The sequence below is a fragment of the Dendrobates tinctorius genome, unplaced genomic scaffold, assembly GCF_039654945.1.
Source record: "Dendrobates tinctorius isolate UK_male_01 unplaced genomic scaffold, ASM3965494v1 ptg000043l, whole genome shotgun sequence".
Taxonomy (NCBI): domain Eukaryota; kingdom Metazoa; phylum Chordata; class Amphibia; order Anura; family Dendrobatidae; genus Dendrobates; species Dendrobates tinctorius.
Window position 1 is genome coordinate 6,853,069 of NW_027361711.1, and position 27,288 is coordinate 6,880,356.

Here is a 27,288-nt window from a genome sequence, read left to right on the forward strand (position 1 = left end):
TGCCTATACGTCACCAAAGGCACATAGTTTCACTGAACTTGGCCAGATCAGGAGCAAATAGTAAAGTTGCGCAATCTGACCAGCTTCAGAGCAACACTTACATTCTCTCTCCCTTGGCTCTCTCCCTTGGCTCTCTGTCCCCTCCCTTGGCTCTCTGTCCCCTCCCTTGGCTCTCTGTCCCCTCCCTTGTCTCTCTGTCCCCTCCCTTGGCTCTCTGTCCCCTCCCTTGGCTCTCTGTCCCCTCCCTTGGCTCTCTGTCCCCTCCCTTGGCTCTCTGTCCCCTTCCTTGGCTCTCTGTCCCCTCCCTTGGTTCTTTGTCCCCTCCCTTGGCTCTCTGTTCCCTCCCTTCGCTTGTCTCTCCCTCTCCCCTCCCTAATTCTCTCCCTTCTTGCCTTCCCTTCTCTCTCTCTCTCTTTCTCATTCTCTCCCTTCTCGCATTCCCTTCTCTCGCCCTTTTTCTCATTCTCTCCCTTCTCACCTTCCCTTCTTTCTCTCTCCCTTATCGCCTTCCCTCTGGCGCCCTCCTCTCTCTCTTCTCTCGCCTTCCTGTCCCCTCTTTGCAGTTTTAACTATTACTGAACATGAGAATAAAACTTTGCATTGTACATACTGTTCATTGACATACTGTTAGTTATAGACTTGAAGACCTTCCAATAACCAAATAGTCAGTTGCTGTTTTTTATTGTATTCTATATTTAGTTGGACAAAAAAAAATATTATATATAATTGATGGCTTCCTGGTGCGTCCCCTCAATCAATATGCCACTCGCCTCCCCTTAGCGTTTTCTTGCCCAGACACAGCATGAGTTGAACAGGCAGTGTCGTTGTGGGTGCTCTCTCATCTCTCTGTCTTGTCTTCAGTGCCTACTCTCTCCATATAGGATCACACAGTGCCTACCCACTTGTGTGTAATTTTTCCATGTTAAGGGTGCCTATTTAGAATATTGTGTACAATTTTGGATTCCAGTGTATAAGAACGAAATACCTGAACGAGAGCGGGTGAAGAGAAGAGTTAAGGGAATGGTTTTGGACTGCAGTACCAGAGTAGGTTATCAAACTTGGGCTTATTCGCTTTGGAAAAATGAAGGCTAAGAATCTTATTACAATGTACAAATATCTTAAGGCACAGCACAGAGATCTTTTTAATGCTGTTTTGATAGCTAGGCCTGTAGTGATGACAAGGGGGCATCCTCTACGTCTAGAGGAAATAATCATACATGGCGATCCTGTATTGTAAGAGCAGTGAGACTATGGAACGCTCTGCCACATGATGTTCTAATGGTTGATTCACTAAAAAAGTATTACTAAGACCTGAATGCCTTGATAAATATAATATTACAAATTAAGAGTACTAGATTCAGTGATGGGACATTGATTCAGGGAACTAGTCTGATTGCCGTATTGATTGAATCGGAAGGAATTTTTCTCCTAACATGAAGCAATTAGCATCTGCCTCATGGGGTTTTTACATCTTCTGGATCAACATATTAAGCTATAGGTTGAACTTGATGGATTGGTGTCTACTTTCAACCTTAAGAAACTAAATTATATAAATAATATATAAATGTGACGTTTTTCAATTACACTATATTTATACAGTATACTATTTGACATTGTGCTTTGTTTTTTACAGACCACTGACAAAGATTCTCCGGGGTTGGTACTCATGCAGGACCTAGTTTTCCTTAGTGGATTTTCATCGTCGTTCAAAGACACAAATCAACTAAAGTCAAAACTACCGGAAAATCTGTCCTCTAAGATTAAAAGGGTAAAAAAAATCTATTCAGTTATTATGTGTGACTTCACATTTACTATTTAAACCCTTCACGACATTTGACATAAGTTTACATTATGGTTTGGAAGGGATTCCCGTAAAATGATGTAAATTTACGTCATAGCGATCATATGGGCACTGGAGCTGTGCCCGCACGATCACCTGGGAGCTTGGCCTAAATTATAACAAGCACTGCCTCTGGCCATTTAACCCCTGAAATACCACAATCGTAGCATTTAGAAGGCTGGAAGAGGAAGGAGGGTTGCTCTCCCATGCAATCGGCACCCCCGTGAATTCATCGCGAGGACCCGATCGTTTCAATCATTGCCATGGTCTTCCAACTATGGAGGCCTGTGTCTGGTATAATGCATTGTAATGCTATTGCATTGCATTATTCTAGCGATCAGAGTAATAAAAGTTAAAGTCTCAAAGAGAGATTTAGTAATGATGTAAAAAAAAATCAATTGTACAAATATAAAAATATATTTTAATATAACATAACAAAATGAAAAAAAAAATAAACCAATAAATACAGTAGGTATATGTATGTAAAAAAACACACAATTGGTATCGCCCTGTCCGGAATGACCCGACCTATAAGACTGTCAAGCTATTTAACAATTGTTCACTTGCTGTTGGTTTTTTTTTTTATTCTGCCTCCCAAAGATTGCAGTAAAGCTCTGCTCACATTTATTCTGCGCTGAGCACTTACACCGTGGTTTCCGTGTAAATCTCTGAAATACATGATTCAGACGGAAACTGCGGCGGAAGACTCCACTGTGAATGCCATCTGGCCTATGATCCAGCGATGTCCATCTTTTTAAACGTGTATAAAAGCGGGGTTGGCTGCAGTTTTGTGCACCTCTGAAAAGAACAATGCTGAACAGAGGCCAGACGGAGTACAGGGTAAGTTTGATGCCCCATAGTGAGTGGCTCCCTCGGGGGTTTCATCTGAATCATTTCACTCGGAGATTTAGAGTTTAATGAAATAAGGAAAATTATTTTTAAATGCTTGCCTATTTTATATGAGGATGAAATATTGGCTGATATTTTAGATTCTGGTGTCAATGTGGTAGCTAGGCGTGCCCCTACTTTAGGAGATACTATTTCACCATGTATTTTTAACTCTAAAACAAGCAAAAACAATTGGTTGCAATGTCAAGGTTTTTTCCAGTGCGGTAATACGAAATGTGCAATGTGTAAATATGTGCAAACTGATAAGATTTTTAATAATCAGGATGGCACACAAATTCATAATATTAATAACTTCATCAATTGCAATTCAAAAAATATTGTTTGCAAAATTGAATGCACTGAATGCAGTTTAATGTACATAGGGTGCACCACTAGGAAATTAAAAACTCGTATCTCTGAACATGTCAAGAGACATAATTAACAATAATATTAGTAACCGTAATATTTCCATGGCCTCTAAGCATTTTATCTTTCAGCACAATTAAAATATTTCATCATTTAGGGTTATGGGTTTGGAACAATTAGGAAATCCTAAACTGGGAGGTGATATTAGGAGACGCCTCCTTACTCGGGAGGTGTTTTGGATTTATAGCCTGGAAACAAGATATCCATCGGGTTTAAATAAAACAAACAAAATCATGTTCCATTACTGAGGATTTACAATGGTTTTTTTTTTTTGTATATACCGTATATACTTGAGTATAAGTCGGCCGCCCCCCCCCCCTAATTTTGCCACAAAAAACTTGGAAAACTTATTGACTCGAGTATAAGCCTAGGGTGGAAAATGCAGCAGCTACTGGTAAATTTCAAAAATAAAAATAGATACCGATACCAGTAAAATTAATTGAGGCATCAGTAGGTTAAATGTTTTTGAATATCCATATTGAATCAGGAGCCCCATATAATGCTCCATACAGTTGATGATGGGCCCCATAAGATGCTCCATTCAAAATACACCCCATATACACTGTGTGCATAATTATTAGGCAAATGAGTATTTTGATCACATCTTCCTTTTTACACATGTTGTCCTACTGAAAGCTGTATAGGCTTGAACGCCAACTGCCAATTATGTAAATCAGGTGATTTGCATCTCTGTAATGAGGAGGGGTGTGGTCTAATGACATCAACACCCTATATAAGGTGTGCTTAATTATTAGGCAACTTTCTTTTCTTCGGCAAAATGGATCAGAAGAAAGATTTGACGGACTCTGAAAAGTCAAAAATTGTGAGATGTCTTTGCAGAGGGATGCAGCAGTCTTGATATTGCCAAACTTTTGAAGCGTGATCACCGAACAATGAAGCGTTTCATGGCAAATAGCCAACAGGGTCGCAAGAAGCATGTTGACAAAAAAGGCGCAAAATAACTGCCCATGAATTGAGGAAAATCAAGCGTCAAGCTGCCAAGATGCCATTTGACACCAGTCTTGCCATATTTCAGAGCTGCAACGTTACTGGAGTATCAAAAAGCACAAGGTGTGCCACACTCAGGGACATGCCAAGGTAAGGAAGGCTGAAAAATGACCACCTTTGAACAAGAAACATAAGATATTACGTCAAGATTGGGCCAAGAAATATCTTAAGACTGATTTTTCTAAGGTTTTATGGACTGATGAAATGAGAGTTACTCTTGATGGGCCCGAGGCTGGATCAGTAAAGGGCAGAGAGCTCCACTCCGACTCAGACGCCAGCAAGGTGGAGGTGGGGTACTGGTATGGGCTGGTATCATCAAAGATGAACTTGTGGGATCTTTTCGGGTTGAGAATGGAGTGAAGCTCAACTCCCAGACCTATTGCCAGTTTCTGGAAGACACCTTCAAGCAATGGTACAGGAAGAAGTCGGTATCGTTCAAGAAAAACATGATTTTCATGCAGGACAATGCTCCATCACATGCATCCAAATACTCCACAGCGTGGCTGGCCAGTAAAGGTCTAAAAGAAGAAAAAATAATGACATGCCCACTTTGTTCACCTGATCTGAAAATAAATGGGCTGAAATTCTCGGCTTATACTTGAGTATATACGGTATAAAGGGTGTGGTGTAGTAACCACTGTGTCTGCTAGGGGGCTCTGTGTGGAGGTTCCAGGAGAAGAGATGAATGGCAGAGTGTTGAGTGGCCGTTATGTATCTCAAAGTGGGTGGCTTTGAGATGGAGACTTATGTATGTGTGATCAGCAAGGACATTGCTGAGGTGCTGCGTTAATATGTGAGGGAGAAGTCTTCAGGTAACTAGAGAGTTGGGGGGGCCTGGTTACCTACAAACCCACCCAGGGGTGGGTCTGAAAACGCCTGTAGTAAAAGGCTATGTGAGTGTGTGAAGGACCTGTGCTGAGGTCATAGTAATGTGACCCGGTGGGCGTGGCTATAGACCATATAATGTGGCCAGGGTAGGTCACATGTGGTGAATGCAGGGACCTGGTTGGTCCAGAGCGGAAGGTCCCGTGAGGAGAGTTGTCTCCTGGCTAACAGCCTGTGTGTGGAGTGGCTGTGTGTAATGGCCGCCAGCGTCTGAGAGTCCCAGAGGAGAGAGTGGATGTCTGCAGCGTGGATTAACAGCCATGAGAGAACCCTGAAGTGTGTGAGATAATGATGAGGCTGAAGAGCCTATGTATGCTGGACATTGCTATCAGAGGGAAACTCTGTAATGGACGCTATGCTGGTGAAATGAACTGTCTGTTGCTGTGATGGTTTATGCTGCATAATAAACCGCATGGACTGCTATGTTTTGTTGGAAAACCTGTGCCGGATGTGATTTGTTCACTGCCTAGCGAGGATCCCCTACTTAGATGACAGCGCTACCTCACAAGGGTTAAAGGACCTGAATATTTGAATCATGTGATTTGGCCCTAAGATCCTATTGGTTAGTTTGGACTATATAATTATGTATGGTATATGATTTAGTCAGCTGTGATAAAGATCCTAGTGATCGAAACGCGTCGCTGCATTCCTGTATGCTTCATGTGCACTGTCACTGCTGAGGAGTAGCCATTTGTCAATTATTTTTAATGGATTTGTAATAAAGAATTTTTTCAAGTTTTAAGGAGCTGGGACGCCTCCCTTTTTTTCCCCCTTCTTAAAGAAATGTTATGCCTGTCTTGGTGTAATACAGCTTGAAAAGCAGTGTTTCTAATCCCCATCATGTGTAATGCAGCCCACAGTGCTGTGTAACTAATGCCCACCATGTGTGATGCAGTCCACAAAGCAGCATATCCGATACCAGCATTTGATACACTCCTCGTATCTAATCCCAGCTCCTTATATGCTCTCTCTATCTATCTATCTATCTATCTATCTATCTATCTATCTATCTACAGTCATATGTAAAAGTTTGGGCACCCCTATTAATGTTAACCTTTTTTCTTTATAACAATTTTGGTTTTTGCAAAAGCTATTTCAGTTTCATATATCTAATAACTGATGGACTCAGTTATATTTCTGGATTTAAATGAGGTTTATTGTACTAACAGAAAATGTGCAATCTGCATTTAAACAAAATTTGACCGGTGCAAAAGTATGGGCACCCTTATCATTTTCTTGATTTGAACACTCCTAACTACTTTTTACTGACTTCCTGAAGCACTAAATTGGTTTTGTAACCTCATTGAGCTTTGAACTTCATAGCCAGGTGTATCAAATCATGAGAAAAGGTATTTAAAGTGGCCACTTGCAAGTAGTTCTCCTATTTGATTCTCCTACGAAGAGTGGCATCATGGGCTCCTCAAAACAACTGTCAAATGATCTGAAAACAAAGATTATTCAACATAGCTTTTCAGGGGAAGGATACAAAAAGTTGTCTCAGAGATTTAACCTGTTAGTTTCCACTGTGAGGAACATAGTAAGGAAATGGAAGAACACAGGTACAGTTCTTGTTAAGCCCAGAAGTGGCAGGCCAAGAAAAATATCAGAAAGGCAGAGAAGAAGAATGGTGAGAACAGTCAAGGACAATCCACAGACCACCTCCAAAGACCTGCAGCATCATCTTGCTGCAGATGGTGTCACTGTGCATCGGTCAACAATACAGCCACTTTGCACAAGGAGAAGCTGTATGGGAGAGTGATGCGAAAGTAGCCGTTTCTGCAAGCACGCCACAAACAGAGTCGCCTGAGGTACGCAAAAGCACATTGGGACAAGCCAGTTATATTTTGGAAGAAGGTCCTGTGAACTGATGAAACAAAGATTGAGTTGTTTGGTCATACAAAAAATCGTTATGCATGCGCTGTATTGTTGACCGATGCACAGTGACACCATCTGCAGCAAGATGATGCTGCAGGTCTTTGGAGATGGTCTGTGGATTGTCCTTGACTGTTCTCACCATTCTTCTTCTCTGCCTTTCTGATATTTTTCTTGGCCTGCCACTTCTGGGCTTAACAAGAACTGTACCTGTGTTCTTCCATTTCCTTACTATGTTCATCACAGTGGAAACTGACAGGTTAAATCTCTGAGACAACTTTTTGTATCCTTCCCCTGAAAAGCTATGTTGAATAATCTTTGTTTTCAGATCATTTGAGAGTTGTTTTGAGGAGCCCATGATGCCACTCTTCATAGGAGAATCAAATCGGAGAACTACTTGCAAGTGGCCACTTTAAATACCTTTTCTCATGATTTGATACACCTGGCTATGAAGTTCAAAGCTCAATGAGGTTACAAAACCAATTTAGTGCTTCAGGAAGTCAGTAAAAAGTAGTTAGGAGTGTTCAAATCAAGAAAATGATAAGGGTGCCCATACTTTTGCACCGGTCAAATTTTGTTTAAATGCAGATTGCACATTTTCTGTTAGTACAATAAACCTCATTTGAATCCAGAAATATAACTGAGTCCATCAGTTATTAGATATATGAAACTGAAATAGCTGTTGCAAAAACCAAAATTGTTATAAAGAAAAAAGGTTAACATTAATAGGGGTGCCCAAACTTTTACATATGACTGTATCTATCTATCTATATATGCATCTAATCACACTGTGTGAGAAATTCCACTGAACCCTGTATCTAATCCCATCATGTGATGCACTCCACGTATCTTAGGGTACCGTTACACCTAGCGACTCACCAGCGATCCCGACCAGCGATATGACGTGGTCAGGATCGCTGGTGCATCGCTAGGTGGTCGCTAGTGAGCTGCCACACAGGCAGATCTCACCAGCGACATCGCTGGGGACGGGGTTCGCTACTTATCTGTCAGACGAGGCGATCCTGCTTCCTCCCGCCCGGCTCCACGCGTCGCTCATCGTCACAGCAGGAAGCGCCGCAGGAAGTGACCGACGAGGAATGGTCCAGGAGCTTCTCGCGCGATCAGCGATAACCAGTGGGGGAGCCGGTCGGAGGTAAGTATCACATGCAGCGATATCGCTAGTAATATCGCTGCAGCGTCACAAAATCGGTGACTTTATAGCGATATTGCTAGCGATATCGCAGTGTGTAACGGGGGCTTTAATCTCAGCATATGATACTTTCCTCTGATCTAATGCCATTTCATGTCATACACTACCCTGAGCCATGTATCTAAATCCAGCTTGATACACTCTTCATATCAAACTCCAGAGTGTGATTCGGTGAGCCTCGCCAACTAACACCGTCCTCGATGACACTGTCCGCATCTCAGTACCACTTTGCAGTCACCAACAAAATGGCTCTGCACTGTGATCCTAAACCTCATTTTTCCTTATCCTTTTGCATACGCCCAGAAGGGGAGGAGAGGAGACATCACACACGTGACCAGACCTTGTCCACTTTCACTGCAGTCGTAGTAGGAGTACGCAGTACACTAGATTTTCATGGCAAATTTAAGCAGCTGCTCCCCAAAGTGTTCAAAAGTGGAAATACCAAACCTTTTAAAGAGATTGGGTCATCCCCGGACAACTTTGAGCTACTACTATGGGCATACTGGTAATAGAACACAACCAGCCCTGCCTGCATGCCTCATAACTGCGGTGTAGATCTTGAGGAATTAATTTATAATGTTTTATGGTAATGATTTGGTGTCACATTGCGTATGTTTGCTTTGACCACTAGGTGGGGCTCTGTACCTATGTCTGTAGCCACAATGGCTTCTGCATGGGATTTGAAGATTTTAAAATAATTAACTGAACTGAGATGTGTAGCCTCATAAGAATAGAAACATTCTGCATCAGGTCTAGTCTTCAGACAACTACTTTGTCCAAAACACCATGTCCATGTTCTGCCAGTAATCCGGGTTATGTAGTATATTGGCACTCTATAGTGCAGAGTAGCATAGGGTTCTCTTTGTGTCGGTGTTGCATTTGCGGATTGATGGCATTTACGTACTGATGGAAATACAACATCTGATTTGTACAATTTAGGTTTTTCTGTTTAATTATTTTGTCCTTTTACCTTAAACCCATCCTGTGGTTTCTGACATTGCAGTATGACTGCAATACACTTGGGATGGCTTGACCTATTAAAATATTTATCCAAGTGTATCATTCATGTTTATTAATTTATCTATTGTGTCTTTAGTCCCTTTTTGGCAGAAACTTGTCTCCGTCTCCCAACTCAAATGCACTTTGCTGTAACAATCTGTTACATTGTATACTGTTTGTATTGCCGTTAGAAGTATTGCTGTCTCTGTTGTATGCGACCTTCAATAAAAAAAAAGCAAACAAAAATTTTCTGCTTTGTTGTGGACACCCATATGCTGGTATATGATTTTCTGCAAAACCGCATTAAACGGTCGCTATAGATTTCCTTTGTTGGAGGATTAGTGATCAGAGCTGTTAAGTAAATCTAGTCCTAACACAAGCCATTATGGGCGTTGGACACGGTCGATTTAAAGTAGCTCTGACACCTGATTTCGGTAAACAAGCTGCTTTTATTAATAGATCTCTTAGACTTGATAATACTGGTGTATTTACTTTGAAAATCCCAAGTCAGAATTGTTGTCACTGATATTAAGATGAGAATTTTAGGAGTCCTGCTGGGGTGGAATAGCTATTAAGTCTCAGTGTATTAAATCTTTACCTACCAAGAGCCTTCTGTAAGGCTAGATGGAAAGAGATTTAGTTACATTTTCATACGGCATTCTACAGTCATGGCCAAAAGTTTTGAGAATGACATAAATATTAATTTTTACAAAGTCTACTGCTTCATTTTTTCTAATGGCAATTTGCATATACTCCAGAATGTTATAAAGAGTGATCAGCTTAACAGCAATTACTTGCAAAGTCAATATATGCCTAGAAAATGAACTTTATCCCCCAAAACACATTTCAACATCATTGCAGCCCTGCCTTAAAAGGACCAGCTAACATCGTTTCAGTGATTGCTCCATTAACACAGTTGTGGGTGTTGATGAGGACAGGGCTGGAGATCAATCTGTCATGATTAAGTAAGAATGACACCACTGGACACTTTAGAAGGAGGCTGGTGCTTGGCATCATTGTTTCTCTTCTGTTAACCATGGTTATCTCTAAAGAAACACGTGCAGTCATCATTGCACTGCACAAAAATGGCCTAACAGGGAAGAGTATCGCAGCTAGAAAGATTGCACCTCAGTCAACAATCTATCGCATCATCAAGAACTTCAAGGAGAGAGGTTCCCTTATTGCCAAAAAGGCTCCAGGGCGCCCAAGAAAGACCAGCAAGCGCCAGGACCGTCTCTTAAAAGTGTTTCAGCTGCGGGATCGGGCTACCAGCAGTGCAGAGCTTGCTCAGGAATGGCAGCAGGCAGGTGTGAGTGCATCTGCACGCGCTGTGAGGCGGAGACTCTTGGAGCAAGGCCTGGTCTCAAGGAGGGCAGCAAAGAAGCCACTTCTCTCCAGGAAAAACATCATGGACAGACTGATATTCTGCAAGAGGTACAGGGAGTGGACTGCTGAGGACTGGGGTAAAGTCATTTTCTCTGATGAATCCCCTTTTCGATTGTTTGGGACATCTGGAAAACGGCTTATTCGGAGAAGACCAGGTGAGCGCTACCACCAGTCTTGTCTCATGCCAACTGTCAAGCATCCTGAAACTATTCATGTGTGGGGTTGCTTCTCAGCCAAGGGAATGGGCTCTCTCTCAATGTTGCCTAAAAACACAGCCATGAATAAAGAATGGTACCAGAATGTCCTCCAAGAGCAACTTCTCCCAACCGTCCAAGAGCAGTTTGGCGATCAACAATGCCTTTTTCAACATGATGGAGCACCTTGCCATAAAGCAAAGGTGATAACTAAATGGCTCAGGGAACAAAACATAGAGATTTTGGGACCTTGGCCCCAGATCTTAATTCCATTGAGAACTTGTGGTCAATCATCAAGAGACGGGTGGACAAACAAAAACCTTCAAATTCAGACAAAATAAAAGCATATCAGTCAGGATTTGATCCAGAAGTTGATTGAGAGCATGCCAGGGAGAATTGCTGAGGTCCTGAAGAAGAAGGGTCAACACTGCAAATATTGACTTGCTGCATTAACTCATTCTAGCTGTCAATATAACCTTTTGCTACTCATAATATGATTGCAATTATATTTCTGTATGTGATAAAAACATCTGACAAACACACATAAAACCAGAGGCCAGCAGATCATGTGAAAATATAATATTTGTGTCATTCTCAAAACTTTTGACCATGACTGTACAGCTTTCTGTTTGGATTTTTAAGGTAAGTACGCCTCTCTCGCCAGGACACATGAGATTTATTTATTAAAGTTGTTGTCCAGTAATTTAATATTAATGACCTGTCCTTAGAATAAATCATCAATAACTGATCAGTGGGGGTGCGACACCAGGCACCCCCCCCCCTTTGGATCAGCTGTTTTTCAGGTAGCTGCACATCCGCCCCTATTGAAATGAATAAAGTTGAATCTGCAGTACCACACTGCGGCCACTACACAGTTGATGGAGCTGTGCTTTTCCGCTCCACAACTTAGCACACCCATCCATCGGCTGGGGGTGTGTGGTGAGCATGACAGCTGCATAGATATACATGATCCTCTTGCGCTCTAGTTGGGAGAGCCGCCAGCCAGTCCATGCACTGTCTTCCGACCTCGCTCTGATTTATATGGTTGTCTGACTGTGACAGATAAAAACGCCAGAAGGTTAGTCAGACAGGTGCAGGGGATTTGGATTTTCAGCAGGACTGAAAAAAAAACAGGTATGCATTTCCTGGAATTAGCCGGAGTCACAGATTACAATGCTTGTCTATAACCAATTAATAAACTTTGTTCAGATCACATTTTCAAAGCAAATTCATATGTCCAGGAAAGCACCTAGATCAGGGCTGAGGAACCTCATGCCTGCTGGCCATTTATGGCCCTCGATGGCCTTTTTTATCTGGCCCCCGAGCAGATGCCCAGGAACCACAGTGCTTGGTCCGGCAGCTGTATTTTGACAGCTGCTGGCCCTTTAATTTCTTCTTGCTTTGCGCGCACGCAGTGTGCACTACCGAACGCTCAGGCGTGTGCAATGAAAGATTACGTCGTGACACCAGTGCCAGCATCAGGATGTTCCTTGTGGGCGGAGTTTGTACGGCCCCCGAAGGATGGTATAAATATTCAAATGGCCATTGGCAGAAAAATAACTCCCCACCCCTGAGCCAAAAGTATACATAGTCCCCTGTTAACAAAACGAAGGCCAAAAGCGTGACCATTCGGCTTAGTACATGTGCCTACGTTTTTCTTTCTCTGACTAGGAAAGCCAAGTGTGCTGCACTTTCTGTGTACTAGACTATGGCATCGGCTGCAGAGACTTGATAGCTTGTAATGAACTGAACCTGGGTTTTATTAGTGTAAAATGCCGCTGCATCTTCATGTAGTAATGGCTTATACCAGTAGAGAAGGTTTGTGCGCACAGACAACGTAGCTGACCATCTGTGAGACACACTTATGAACTCCAAGTACAAATTCTGTAATATTCGTTCCTGAAATAGCAGATGGTCCGCTGCTGTGTTTGTGTGTTTTGCAAATCTTCCTCCCACTATAGTAGAGTAGTAAGATGAAATGCAATCTGCGCTTGTCAGGTCTTTGCCTGCCGGTTGCTCTTCCTGGATAGCAGAAGCATCCATGCCACATAAGGCCTCTTTCACACTTCAGGTGTTCTACGTCAGTCAAAATCCGCTGCTTTTAGAAGAAAGCGGATCCGCCATTTTTTTGGCGGATCCGTTTTTTTTTATCCCATAGACTTGCATTAGCAGCGTATTATGACTGATGGTAATCCGTTTGAATTTTAGCGTCCACCGTCTGGAGTAGACTGACAAAGGAACGTTTTTTTCAGCGGCGGAACCGCTATTTTAAAATGCGCGTGCCCGGAAGATCTTTCCTTTGATGCATTTTAACCCTAAACGCCGTTCTGGCAGCGGCAAAAAAATCTCTCTCTCTTTCTCTCGCTCTTTCTCTCGTTCTTTCGCTCTTTCTCTCTTTTTCCAGAGTGCTGTTCCTTTAAATTTGTTTCTCTTTCTCTCTCTTTCTCTTTCTCTCTTTCTCTCTTGTTCCAGAGTGCTGTTCCTTTAAATTTGTTTCTCTTTCTCTCTTTCTCTCTCTTTCTCTTTCTCTCTTTCTCTTTCTCTTTCTCTTTCTCTCTCTTTCTCTTTCTCTCTCTTTCTCTTTCTCTCTTGTTCCAGAGTGCTGTTCCTTTAAATTTGTTTCTCTTTCTCTCTTTCTCTTTATCTCTTTCTCTCTTGTTCCACAGTGCTGTTCCTTTAAATTTGATACACTGGGGGATCCGTCCACAAAACGGATCCGGTGCATCTGTGGAAACGGATCCGTTTTTTCACACTTCGGCTGATTTCAACTGACGTCAAACAACTGAAGTGTGAAACAGGCCTAACGGGAACATTACACCATGGGCAGCTGCTTCCGCACGTATTGTCTACGAGCCTCAGTGCCAGTGTTATGCTGTTTTTAGAAGGCTTTTTGATGCCGCTTTTCCCTGCCCTACTACAAAATTAGAACCTGTCAGTGTCAGATGACAGTCACAATGCTGCTTTTTTACAGCTTTTTTTAAAATCTGAAAAGTCTAAAATCTTGGCTTTTGTTGGAATCGGTGTGGTTTGGATCATGGAAACAGAATTTCAGAGAACCGAACAGGAAAAAATCTGCTACTGTGATCGATCAGCAATAATCTAATGTATGTAGGGTTTTCGAGGACACTTTTATAACCGTTTTTATGAGTCCAGTTCTGGAAAAATAAGAAATGTTGACATTATTATTGATTAACATAGCTTACTGTTTTGTGTATGCAGCTCCAATGCAGACAAATGTGTTTCCATGTTTGTAGGTCATATACTTTGTGGAAAATTTGTCACATGCCATTGTTGCTCAAACGTTTAGGGCTTATTTCTATTTTCTCCGTTTTCACCACTTTTAAGCCGTGGGTGTAGTTGGTTATGTATATAGTTAAACTAGATTTATGAATTGTAACTTTTTTTTTTCTTAGTTGTAAACGCTCTCCAGTAGGGTCAACTCTATGAAAAGTGAAAAAAATGACTCTAGACAGAAGTTTTATATCCAAAAATACACCAGATTTATCAAGTACTGTTCTACGCTTTGATAAATGTGGCAAAATAATGACAACGCCGTCACAAGTAAAACTACAAGACTTCAAAAATGTCTCTGCTGATGAATTTCCCCCTTAGTATTTAGTGTGATCTTGCAGTCGGGAGTCACTTCTCTTCCAAATGAACCTGTTATGGTATGTTCCCATGGTCAGTATATGCTGCGGGTTTGACGCTCCGTACCTCCGCAGTGTCAAACCCGCAGCAGCCAGATGTTCCACATTTCATGAAATCCCATCTCCACTATATGTCCTGAGACGCCTCCGACATCCCTGTGGAGACTCACATGTGCAGCGTATTTCCAGACCGCAGCATGTCTATTTATGTAGCGGAGACGCTCCGTCTCCGCTGCGTAAATTACCCATTCACTATCATTAGATGCGGTAAAACCGCACTATCATCTTAGTCACATGCATATTAAGTGCGGGAACGCAGCTTATTACACATGTTTACTAATTTAAATAATGTCATACCTTGTTTCAGCTGGAAGTTCGTGTACACTGCAGTTGTCGCGATGAGCTGATCTCATCACGAGAACTGCAGTGCATGTGACCGCCGGGAACCAAGCTATCTCCGGTCATCAGCGGTCATCATCTTCAAGCTCTGCTGTATCTGGAGGTCTGGCTGAGTGATGGCATAATGCCACCGTTCAGCCAAAGGCATCCAGATGTAGCAGTGCTGGACTTGTGGGACAGTATGTGTATTTTCTCGGCAGACAGGTATAGTATATTGTTGCTTTTTTATTTTATTTCTTACAGGAGATCGAGGCCGTCGGTGGAATTAGGCGATGCGGTAAGTATGGTTTCATTAAGATCTGTTAAAGGAGTCTGTGTCATTATTTCAATTAAAAGACTTTATTCTGGCCGTGTCTTTATTTAACCATGTAATTATAGGATTAGTAATGGATAGGTGTCTTATAGACGCCTCTCCATTACTAACCTGTAGGCTTCATGTCATCTGACAATGCAAAGGTGACATCAGCCCCAAAAATATTACCCCACTTGCCACCGCTACAGGAAAAGTGAGAAGAGCCGTGTAAAGTGCCAGAATTGGCACATCTTTGGATGCGCCAATTGTGGGGCGGCTGCGGGCTGCTATTTTTAGGCTGGGGAGTGCCAAAATCCATGGGCCTCGCCAGCCTGAGAATACCAGGCCGCAGCTGTTTGCTTTTTCCTTGGCTGGTTAACAAAAAATGGAGGGGATCCCACAATTTTTTCTAACTATCCAAGCTAAGCAGACTGCTGCGGTCAGGTATTATCAGGCTGGTAAGGTTCATGCATATTGGATCCCTACCAGCCTAAAATACCGGTCCCAGTAGTCTGCTTTACTCTGGCTAGTTAACAAATATAGGGGGACCCCACCCTATTTTTTTTTTTTTTTTTAAATATAAATTGACATGCTGCGGCCTGGAAGTACACACCACATGTCCTTCTCTGGGGTTCGGTACTGGCAGGGTCTGTACTGGCAGCGCAGACTGGCTGGGCAAACATAGACACACGAGGATGGCGAGTATACCAGCAATCCATAGGTTCTGCTTTCAGGGGGCATTTAATAACTGCGATACGAGGGGACCTTGGGGCCAATTTAGGTGACACGGGTGTTGTGAATTTGCTTTCTGGCCTACCTCTGGTTACTAGTGAAGGTAGTGGAGCTGGTTATATTGACAGAGGGGTCGCGTGTTCTCTTTCTGGGCTACCTCTGGTGGTTACTAGAGGTAATGAAGCTGATTTGATTAACAGAGGCCACCTCATAATGAGGACGACGATTGGAGATCTGGAGTTTCTGACTGGATTTAAGACAGCCGACTCCCTCTATCCCTGCTGGTGATTTTTTTCCTGTCTCCTGAGGTCTTAGTTTCCAGCTCAGTCCCTGCATGCTCAGCTAAGTGTTCTTTTGTTATTGCTCTCATTTGATCTGGTTTTGTCTATTTCAGTTTTGTGTGGTCAGCCAGCTCCGGCTGGGGCTGTGCTGAATCTTCATCCATATGTTACTGCTTGTGCCAGTTTGTTTTTGTCCCTTATTAGATTGGCCTCTTTTTGCTCTGCTTTCAGAATATACCAGAGTGCTGATATAGTGGGCGAAGTCGTGCGACTTCAGTATTTTTCTATCAGACGTGTTGGACATTTTTTGCAGGGTTTTTTGCGTGATTGCAGACAGTGTCTTTCCTTTCCTGTCTAGTTAGTGTGGGCGCCATCGTTTGATCAGTCTATTTTCCTACCTGCGTTTGTGTTTTCATCTTGTCTCACCGACAATATATGTTTGGGGGCTATCTATTCCTTTGGGGTCTGCTCTGGGGCAGTTTAGATTTCCCCTTTCTTGCTTTAGGCTTATTTAGCTCTCCAGCTGTGTCGAGGCGTCTAAGATCATGGTAGGTACGCTCCACGGCTACTGCTAGTTGTGTGGATAGGATCAGGGGTCTGCATTCCGCTTAGTTACCAACCTCTCTGATTTTCTGTGGCTTAGCTTTGTCTTGCTCTCCTCCTTGGTGACCCAATCATAACACACGGGTCTGTCACTCTCCTTCCGTGTTATCCCCTCAGTGCGGGCATGGTCCGTATTGGCCTGATGGGTGGTCCTGGACTTTACTCAGACTCCTGAGCTGGCGGGGCCTTACGTAACCGCCCAAGTGGAGCGGTGTTCCGTATAACGTCCTGAGTGGCCGTATACCACTCTATCAGTCCTACCACCTGGTCCAGGGTGCCTGGGTTGCCTTGTCCCACCCAACGCTGTATGGCTGCTGGCAAAGCCCTCACCAGCCGGTCGACCACCACCCTCTCCACTATCTGAAGTGGGGTTAAAGTATCAGGTTGAAGACTCCTTTTCACAATCTGCAGCAAGTCATAAACCAGAGAACTGGGCAGGCTGGGCTTCCACAAAAGTCCATGAAAATACCCATTGGGCTCTCACGTAGGTATTAACCCCCTGTCAGGCAAGGATCTCACCTTTTTAACTTGGCGTAGTCCTGGGCGTCCTCCCGATTGAGGTCAAAGTATGCCTTTAGTGCGTCACTCCTCAGGAACTGAGCCACCACTTCGGCCCACTGTGACGTTGGCAGGTTCCTCCCACTCTGCAGTGTGCTTATAGACAGTGAGGAAAACTTCCATGTCATCTTCCAGACTCAGTTTCCTCAAAGTGGAGTGAACCTTGTCTCGGGCCTCGCAGCGTTCCGATGTCTGTGCTGGAGGTGCCTCATGCAGGGCTGCAGTTTGCTGCAGCAACAGGTTATTAGTTTGTTGCTGTTGTTGCTGTGTGAGGACCAGCTGCCTCAGGATCGCCTCCATTTTGTCTGCAGCCTGGGTTGCAACGTGACAGGCCTAATGACAGACATGCAGCTGGCGTTGGGGTACACCTCAATTCACACTGCCTGCATTCTGCAACATATGTAGTTCTGCGGGGATGGTTTCAGTGTGACAGACAGTGACGACAGGAACAGTTCACAGCAAATGTGCTTTAATGTCCACACTTACCTAAGGTACAGCATGCGGCAACCTCCGGATCACAGCCGGGAAATAACAGTCCGTGGGATTCCGGTTGCTGAGGGCGATGACACCACCGTATCACACTGCAGGGTGCCAGGAGTTTGCTCCTTTGGCTCTGTGCTAGCTCACATAGATGGAGCTCTGCAAAAGTCTTCTGCTCTGCAAGTTATAACACTCTTAACTGACATACCCAAAACCCTATACTGCAGTGTACAGGAATCTGTGGCCATGGCCACTTGTAAAACCCAGCCCTGGAGTGGAGCGACTAGCTCCACTACCATCCTGTAGATCCCTCCAAAAATAAAAGCCCAATCCTGGTTTTACTGAATAATGCCTTGGCCAAATATCCCGACCAGGTCTATGCTCACTTTTATGTCTGCCTTGTGACTCACAGGCGTCCTGCTGTGAACACAAAGCACTCCAGCGGGTCTAATAGGACTCCGTCCTCATCCTGGGGGATGCATGGCGACTAGTGATGGGCGAGTAGCATCGTTGCTCGGGTCTCCCCGAGTATTTTGGCATGCTCGGTGATTTAGTTTTCGTCATCTCAGCTGCATGACTTGCGACTGCTAGACAGGCTGAATACATGTGTGGAATGCCTGTTTGTTAGGGAATTCCCACATGTATTCAGCTTGTCAAGCAGGGCTTAACATTCTATAATGCTGTAGATAAGCCCCCGATCCAACCTGCAAGATAAGAAAAATAAGTTTTATAATACTCACCCGGGGGCGGTCCGGTCCAATAGGTGTCGCAGGTCCTGGTCAGGTGCCTCCCATCTTCATGCGACGACGCCCCGCAACCAGCTTCATGGCTCCCCGGCATCACTCTCCTGCACAGGCGTACTTATCTGCCTTGTTGAGGGCAGAGCAAATTCCTGCAGTGCGCAGGCGCTGGGCCTCTCTGATCTTTCCCGACGTCTGCCCACTGCAGTACTTTGCCCTGCCCTCAACAGGAAAGAAGTACGCCTGTTCAAGAGTGCGATGCCAGGGAGCTATGAAGCAACCAGGAGGGCGGCGTCGCAAGAAGATGAGAGGCCCCGGACCTGCAACACCAACGGACCGGAACGCTCCCTGGTGAGTATAATAAAAACTTATTTTTCTTTTCTTTCAGGTCGGATTGGGGTCTTATCTAGAGCATTATAGAATGCTGTAAATAAGCCCTGAAAGGCAGGGGCCGCATCTTATAGTGGCCAAAACAGCTGACAGGTTCGTTTTAATCTTGTGAAAAAGAAAAGTTGGTCATGAACATGAATAAAGGTGGAAAACTAACATTAATTAGTCATATTTTCTTAATTCTCACTATTTTCACTTTTCTGCAGATACAACTATACTCTGAAGCTAGTGTCGCACTTTTACAGCTGAACAATCCCAAAGATTTCCAGGAGCTGAACATACAAACAAAGAAAAACATGACTATAGAAGGAAAAGAGGTGACATTGAGTCCAGCGTACTTGCTCTGGGATCTTAGTGCTATCAGTCAGGTATGCAATTGACCAACTTCTTAGGGTTTCCAGTCTGGGAATTTAGAAGTCTACATGCCTGAATTCTAAGTAACATCACATGTTAATTGACAACTACCTTGAATATAATTATGGCTCAAAGGTCACAGCTAATTTTTCATGCCTGGCAAAGTCAGCCATCTGGTGGTGGAAGATAGATAGGGCTGTATAACTTGTATGCTCTGCTAAGCCCAACTGAAATATTCAGGAATAGGGGTCATATGAGCACTCATCAAGTCATTTAACATATAGAAGCTGCAGAGAGCCTCAGAAATGAAGAGACCATTAACTCACACTATAAGAAGGAGTGTAGACAAGAATCCAGTCTGTGAACATTCAATGTTTTTTACATATGTAATTCAAAGGAACTACTGCCATATTGTTAGGTGTACACAAGCAAAATGTGAAATGGTATTCAACTTATTTACTTAATGAGTTTAAAGTGTAATTCCTATGTCAACCGTCAAACCAAAGGTGTATCTAGGTTTTCCTGCACCCGGTGCAAGAATTGTTTGGCGATCCTCCCTAAGCACATATGTGATTTGCACAGTTAGCCATGTGCCGACTAGCTGCTCTAGCTAATTGTCTAAATTTTCAGTGAAAAACTGAGGGAATCAGGAAAAGAAGCTAGGTGTGGCGTGACCGTAAGATTGTAAATTGCATATGAGTGCAGTGCCCATGTGATGACTGCTGGAAACAGCAAGCAGAGCTGAAACCTGACAGTGAGTATATTACACACTGTTAGGAATGGCTGCAAGGCGTCATTTTTTACAGGGCTTGTTCAGGTTTGAGATGAAAGTCTGCAGTCACTCTGTGACTGCAGGCTTCTGGATTCTCACAGCGCATGTACTACACACTTGGGATTTCTCCCTTGCCAGTGGATGGTCATGTCAGCACAAGTATGAGATTTGTTTTCTTCTGGTCACATTCCGACTAGGCGTGTCCAGCCTCACTCAATACATTTTCATTGAGTAAGGTCACGCATGTCTAGTCGGCACGTGACTGTATGGATGCAAATCGCCGGCACAAGAGAATGCTGACAGCGTGCAGTGTGCACTGTGAGAATTCAGAAGTCTGCAGTCACATAGGATGACTGCAGACTCATCATACACTTGGAAAAACCTCCTTAAATGTTCCTAATGTAAATAAAAGTATGAGTATTAGTATTACAAAAAAACATTTGCATCCAGGTGCCCGATAGTTGATGTTGTCTCTGGAGTTGTTCTTTCTTTTCTTCATCGTGTCCAGACTCGATGATGACCTTTCTCAACCACAAGTCTTCTCTACAGACATGTCTTCTCCAGCACATCCCTACATGATTATCTTTAAAGATAACAGTGTCATTATCATACCTTAATGCTCCTGAATAAAAATATCTGCCCTACACTGAGCCACAGATTAAATAATTGCCCCTCACTGTATTCCCTTCACAAAATAAGGCTCTGGCAAAAATTAAGAGACCACTGCACAGTTTTATAAAAAAAACTTTTATTAAAAAAGCTTCTCTACATGTCTGACAGCCATTCCATTCCAGACTCAGTTGAATTCCAACCAGAGTACACCTCATTCTTCTTAATGTGCTTCTGGTTAGGTGATCACCTGAACCAAATCTTATTTAGCGAAGGAAAGTATAAAAAACCCTTCTGTGGTGTTCACAATCCTCTGGCAATAGGACAAGCTGGATGGCAAAACAAGTGCTAGTAATAACCCAAAAGTAATAGGGATGAAAAAATAAGGGTGAAGTGCATGGCAAGAACAGTTCGTAACAGGCTCCTAGAGGCAGGGCTCAAGCCAGGAAAAGCTAGAAAAAAGCCTTTTATCAATGACAAGTAAAGGAGAGCCAGGCTGAAGTTCGCCAAATACCATAAGGATTGGACCATACAGGACTTGAGTAAGGTAATCTTCTCTGATGAGTCTAATTTTCAGCTTTGCCCAACACCTGGTCGTCTAGTGGTTAGACCGAGACCTGGAGAAGCATAGAAGCCACAGTGTCTTGCACCCACTGTGAAATTTGGTGGCGGATCGGTGATGATCTGGGGATGCTTCAGCAAGGCTGGAATTTGTCAGGTTAATCTTTGCGAAGGACGTATGAATCAAGCCGCATACAAGGTTATCCTGGAAAAACAGTTGATTCCTTCTGCCCAGGCATTGTTCCCCAACTCTGAGGACTGTTTTTTCCAGCAGGACAATGTGCCATGCCATACCAGCTAGGTCAATCAATGTGTGGATGAAGGACCACCACATCAAATACCTGTTAAGGCCAGCCCAATCTCCAGACTTGAACCCCATTGAAAACCTCTGGAATGTAATCAAGAGGAAGATTGATAGTCACAAACCATCAAACAAAGAATAACTGCTTAAATTTTTGTACCAGGACTGGCAAAAGCTCACCCAAAAGCAGTGTGAAAGACTGGTGGAAAGCATGCCAAGATGCATGAAAGCTGTGATTAAAAACCATGGTTATTCCACAAAATATTGATTTCTGAACTCTTCCCAAGTTAAACCATTAGTATTGTTGTCTGAACGTGTTTTCTTAGCATTATTTGAGGCCTGCAAGCACTGCATTTTTTTGTTATTTTGACCATTTCTCATTTTCTGAAAATAAATACAAAATTTAGTGCTTGGAAATTCAAAGACATGTCAGTAGTTTATAGAATAAAAGAGCAATTTGCATTTTACTCAAAAATATTTCTATAAAGAGAAAAATCGGACAAAATAAAAATTTTGCACTGGTCTCTTAATTTTTGCCAGAGCTGTATGACCTCACGCTGTCCCTCTTATGGTACATGCCCTCCACACTCCCCTCTCCTTTCTATACTGGACCTCCTGTTAACACTTTTTTCTCACAGTGTGTCCCCCCTATAGGGCCCGGTCTCAATACTGTGCCCACTCATCACACTCCCCCTCCTGCTACCCCCCCACACACACACTACTCAGTTTTTATTCTGTGCCCACTCACATTTTTCTCAATAGTCTCCCTCCTATCATCTTCATACTGATTCCTCACAAATCTTCCAACTCTCCATACAGTGTCCGCACCCATCCCATCACTCTCGCTCCCCATACTGTGTCCGCATACATTTTTTCCCTCGATACTTAATGTATCCGCACCCATCCCCCCACTCACTTTACTGTCTGCATCCATCGCCTAACATGCTCCCCATACTTTCCGCATACTTTCCTCCCTTCGCTCCCCATTCTGTGTCCCCACCTATCTCCCCACTCACCATACTGTCTGCACCAATCACCCGTCATACATTCCCCCTTCGCTCCTCATACTGTCTGCATCCATCCCTCCTCACCATACTTTGTCCACACCATCCCCCACTCGCCATACGGTGTCTGCACCTGTCCCTTTCTTGCTCCCCCGTTACACTAAATCTTCCCCAGACCTCCCCAATACTCCCCCCACACTAAATCTCTCCACACAGTAAATCCCCCCACACAGTATATTTTCCTTCCCACACGCTAAATCTCCCCCTGTTACATTTAATCGCGCCGGCGAGTAACGTCAGCAGAGTGATCCCATGACCTGAACACACTGCTGATGCCGTTCTGGTCAGAGCTTCAATTGCACTCGTGTCTGAAATTGTTAACTGGGAGCTGGCGCGTTGCACCTTCTCTGAGTCGGCTTGACATCCGGCTCAGAGAACGGCCGTATCCCAGTGTGGGTATATCACTGAAAAGGCACCCTAGGACCAACTTAGGATCCCACCAAATTCAGCAAAAATCACTGACAGTGATGGAAAAATGATGAAACTTTTAATAATATTAATAAATAAATCATCCACTGTACTTGTGTGCAGTCTGTCCACCAGACCCCTATAAAAGGGGTTCACAGAGGACAATGATATAGGTAAAACTAGGACACTACGTAATCACATTCATGGACACATGAACCTTTCCCTCTAATCATCCTCTACCCCACTATATCTTTAATGATGAGGGAAAGTAACACTAGGTATCATTTATTACGAGATGTGCGTAACAGTTAATGCACTGTGCTTTTATCTTGAGGATATAACAATGTATCATTCTTAATACAGTTACTGACATCCAATTCATAGGTAGACTATCAGTAGACTAAAGTGCTTATGTTATTGCACATTTTCCCCATTGGACATACCAGTGGGACACTGAAGTTCTTAAAATCCAGCCAATGTCACTATTCTATCTCTTATACGTCATTCAATGTGTCAATATCATTAGAAAATCAGTGACAAATTTGTAGTACCACCTAGTGTTCTGATACAGTGTCACTATAACGAGAGACTACAACTAAAAAATCCTTTACCAACATGAGGCAAGAGAATGACATCCAGTTACTGAAGAGATTGCCTCACACTCATTCAGTCCTTAGAGGGCACCCCCCATAGGCACGTATTGTCCCTGTGATTTAGTGTGGGACTATTATATTCAGGGCTGCCACTGGGAATTTCGTGGCCCCGTACTAGCAAAATTTTCGTGGCCCCCTTGAGACTCCGCCCAGGCTCCACCCCTCGAACTGTCCAAAGCCCCACCGCTCTCTCTTGGAAAAACTCCACTTCTCACTAGTCACACATTAACAGTTCCCATCACCAGATCACACATATAGCCAGCAGCTTTCATTTTGGCCAAAAGACTTTCTAAGGCTACTTTCACACATCAGGTTTTTTCCGACAGGCAGGATGCGGCGTCGCGCCGGAGCAACGGATCCGGCGTAAATTGTGGAAGACTGATGAAACGGATCTGTTTTTTCGCTGTATCCGTCTAGCCTCACTGGCATTGTTCATATCTGTTTTCTGGGGGCTGGCCAATTGGATCTGAGCATGCTCAGACTTAAAAAAAAAAAAAAAAAAAAAAAAAAAACTATCCGGTGGCCGGATCCTTCTTTTTCCGGATCCGGCACATGCCAGCGCCCATAGACTTGCATTGTAGCAAAAATCTGGAAGCGCCGGATCTGGCCCTCTCCGGATTTCCGCCTTAGACAAAAAACGTTACTTGAGACGTTTTTTCCAGACGCCGGAATCAAAATTTTAGCTGGATCCGGCGAAAACCGGAAGAAACGGAAGGCCATGCGGTGCGATCTGGCGCTAATACAATTCAATGAGAGAAATCCGGTTCCGGCGGCAGATTTCGCCGGATCCGGTTTTTCTAAAAATTGCTGGATCCTGCCTGTCGGAAAAAAACCTGATGTGTGAAAGTAGCCTAAGCCGCCACCACGACAAAGTAGACTCTTTTGGCCGAGCTCTTCTCTGCTCTATTCTATTAATCATTTTTTAAAATATCCAATACAATTTAGGTATATTTTTATTTATTTTTCAATTTTTAAAATGACCAATAATATCACATACAAGGGACAAATACCATCGCACCATGACCAGACCCCATAATACCACATGCAAGAAACAAATACGGCCACACCATGTCCAGACCACATATTACCACCACAATGACCGAATAATATCACATACAAGGAACAAATACCACCACATCATGACCACATATTACCACCACATAGTGACCAAATAATAGCACATAGAAGGATCAAATAACGCCACACCATGGCCGGGCAACATATTACCACCACATAGTGACTGAATACTACAATACTGATCATTATTAAAAAACACAATACTAATATCACCAAGTGCCATTATACACAGGAGATCTGTACTTGGTATGCAGTGTCTGTGTACAGGTAATAGTGATTACTGGTGACATTATACACAGGAGCTCTGTATACAGTATCAGTGTACAGGTAATACAGTGATCAGCAGTGACATTATACACACTATCTCTGTATATATTGTACAAGTTATACTGTTATCAATGACATTATACACAGGATCTCTGTATATAGTGTCAGTGTAAAGGTAATACAGTGATCACTGGTGACATTGTACAGAGGAGCTCTGTATATAGTATACAGTGTATAGTGTCAGTGTACAGATAACACACTGACACACCAGTGACATCTCTAGGTGAAGTCCTTCATCTTTGCTTTTCATTTTCATCCAACCAGGGCTCGTCTCTGTAGGAAATAACACAGTTATCTTGCAGAAAAGATTACTTGATTTTTTCCCAACTTCTAAACTACACCAGATGAAGGAAAAAAGGCGACATAGTGTCTCTCTGCACAGTAACAGATCTGCATCCCCCATTTAAAACGGTATCGTCAAAAAATAAAATAAAATACATCACTGCTGTAATAATATCCCTTAATTAGCCCTTATGGTAATAATATCCCCTATCCTAGCCCTCGTGTGTCTCATTCCTGGCTCCAGCCATATGTTCTCCCATCCTGGTCCCATATGTTCTCCCATCTTGCCCTCATGACTATCCATTCTGCCCCTTTGTGATGTCCCATCCTGCCCTATCTGTCCTGTGATCCTGCCCCATGTGTCCCGTGATCCTGCCCCATCTGTCTCCATTGTATCCATCCTGCCCCATCTGTCTCCATTGTATCCATCCTGCCCCATCTGTCTTCATTGTATCCATCCTGCCCCATCTGTCTTCATTGTATCCATCCTGCCCCATCTGTCTTCCTCCTGCCCCATCTTTCTCCATCCTGCCCCATGTCTCCATTCTGCACCATGTCTCCATTCTGCCCCGGGCCGGATTGAGACGCATGGTCCATGTGTCTCCATCCTGCCGTCGAAACATATTGCGGCTTGCCGCTTTCAATAAAAATAATGTCTCCCATCCTGCCCCCTGTGTCTCCCGTCCTGCCCCCTGTGTCTCCCGTCTTGCCCCCTGTGTCTCTCGTCCTGCCCCCTGTGTCTCCCGTCCTGCCCCCTGTGTCTCCCGTCCTGCCCCCTGTGTCTCCCGTCCTGCCCCCTGTGTCTCCCGTCCTGTCCCCTCTGTGTCTACCGTCCTGCCCCCTGTGTCTACCGTCCTGCCCCCTGTGTCTTCCATCCTGCCACCATGCCGCTTTCAATAAAAATAAAAAAAGCTTTCTCCTTACCTGTCTGTGCTCCTGCAGCGATGCTCCCTCCGTGCAGTTCAAGCGCGCACTCGCCGGCGAATGACATTGACGTCATACGCCGGCGACGTGCGCGCTGCCGTCAGCTGACAACCTTCGATTAGCTGCTGGCTATTAACTATTGCCGTGCGCGCCCGCACGGCAATAGAGTGTAACTGATCCTGTGTCTTGGACGCATCTTCAGTTACTGCAGCAGCAGAATCCTGCCGCTAGGGCCCGCTGAGCAGAGGAGAGAGGGCACGATGCGTGCCCCCTCTGTTCATTGGGCCCCATATGCCAGTCAGGGCAGTAATGCCCTGATAGCGGCCCTGATTATATTCACAGCCTAACAGAAGTGCTGAACCATGATAATGGGCTCTGTCACACCTCGCTATTGTCGCCTCAATGCGTTTTGCTCTACACTCTTATAATAGTGTACATCTGTTTAGCTTTGTGCTTATGGATTTACATAGGAGTGTCATACTTCTGGGGCCCGGCCAGGATGAGAGCCGCCCGGCGGCACGGATACCCTGGATGTATAAACAACTCACCACCTCTCACCTCTGACGCGCACACATACTGGCCAACCAGATGCTCCCTAACAAGGAATCAATGGGAGGCGGCAACGTGTAGTGACGGTGCCATAGCTTCAGCAGGAAGACGGCTGTTGCTAGGTAACAAGTACACAGATAGAATAGAGAAGGAAGCTGACATAAGGCAACGCTGAGATTCACTTTACATATTGCCACATTCGATACATTACAGACAGTAGAATGGTCTAAAGAGGAACAAAGGACTGTGAAGAAGGGGATATGCATTACCCCCTCTCTTAATATAAATGTCAATGAAGGCTGTGATATACACAGCAACACAAGGAGTGAAAGGAACATAGCAGGAGGAGAAATTCCCATCTTCCCTTATTTCATTCAATATCATTAACCAATTAATTCAATAAACTCCTTGCAAGAATGCAATTGATATTGTACTTATAACTTATTGTCTATAGCGGACATTTGAATGGAAGGTGTGGGATAGAAAAAAAACAGGAGGAAAATAGAGAATTATTTCAAACCACATTAGTCCCATTAATTCTCCATTCTTTACCCCATTCCACAAACTCCCTATACAT

General features: G+C 43.8%; 1 protein-coding gene across 3 annotated transcripts in view; it reads left to right on the forward strand.

Moving 5' to 3' along the window:
• Positions 1-27,288, forward strand: part of GNPTAB (N-acetylglucosamine-1-phosphate transferase subunits alpha and beta) — a 169,180-nt gene that overhangs the window by 64,727 nt on the left and 77,165 nt on the right. For all 3 annotated transcript variants that reach the window (XM_073575175.1, XM_073575174.1, XM_073575176.1), the window contains exons 7-8: positions 1,634-1,768; positions 19,037-19,198. In XM_073575175.1, coding sequence (XP_073431276.1) covers positions 1,634-1,768; positions 19,037-19,198 — 297 coding nt within the window. The remainder of the gene's footprint in view (positions 1-1,633; positions 1,769-19,036; positions 19,199-27,288) is intronic.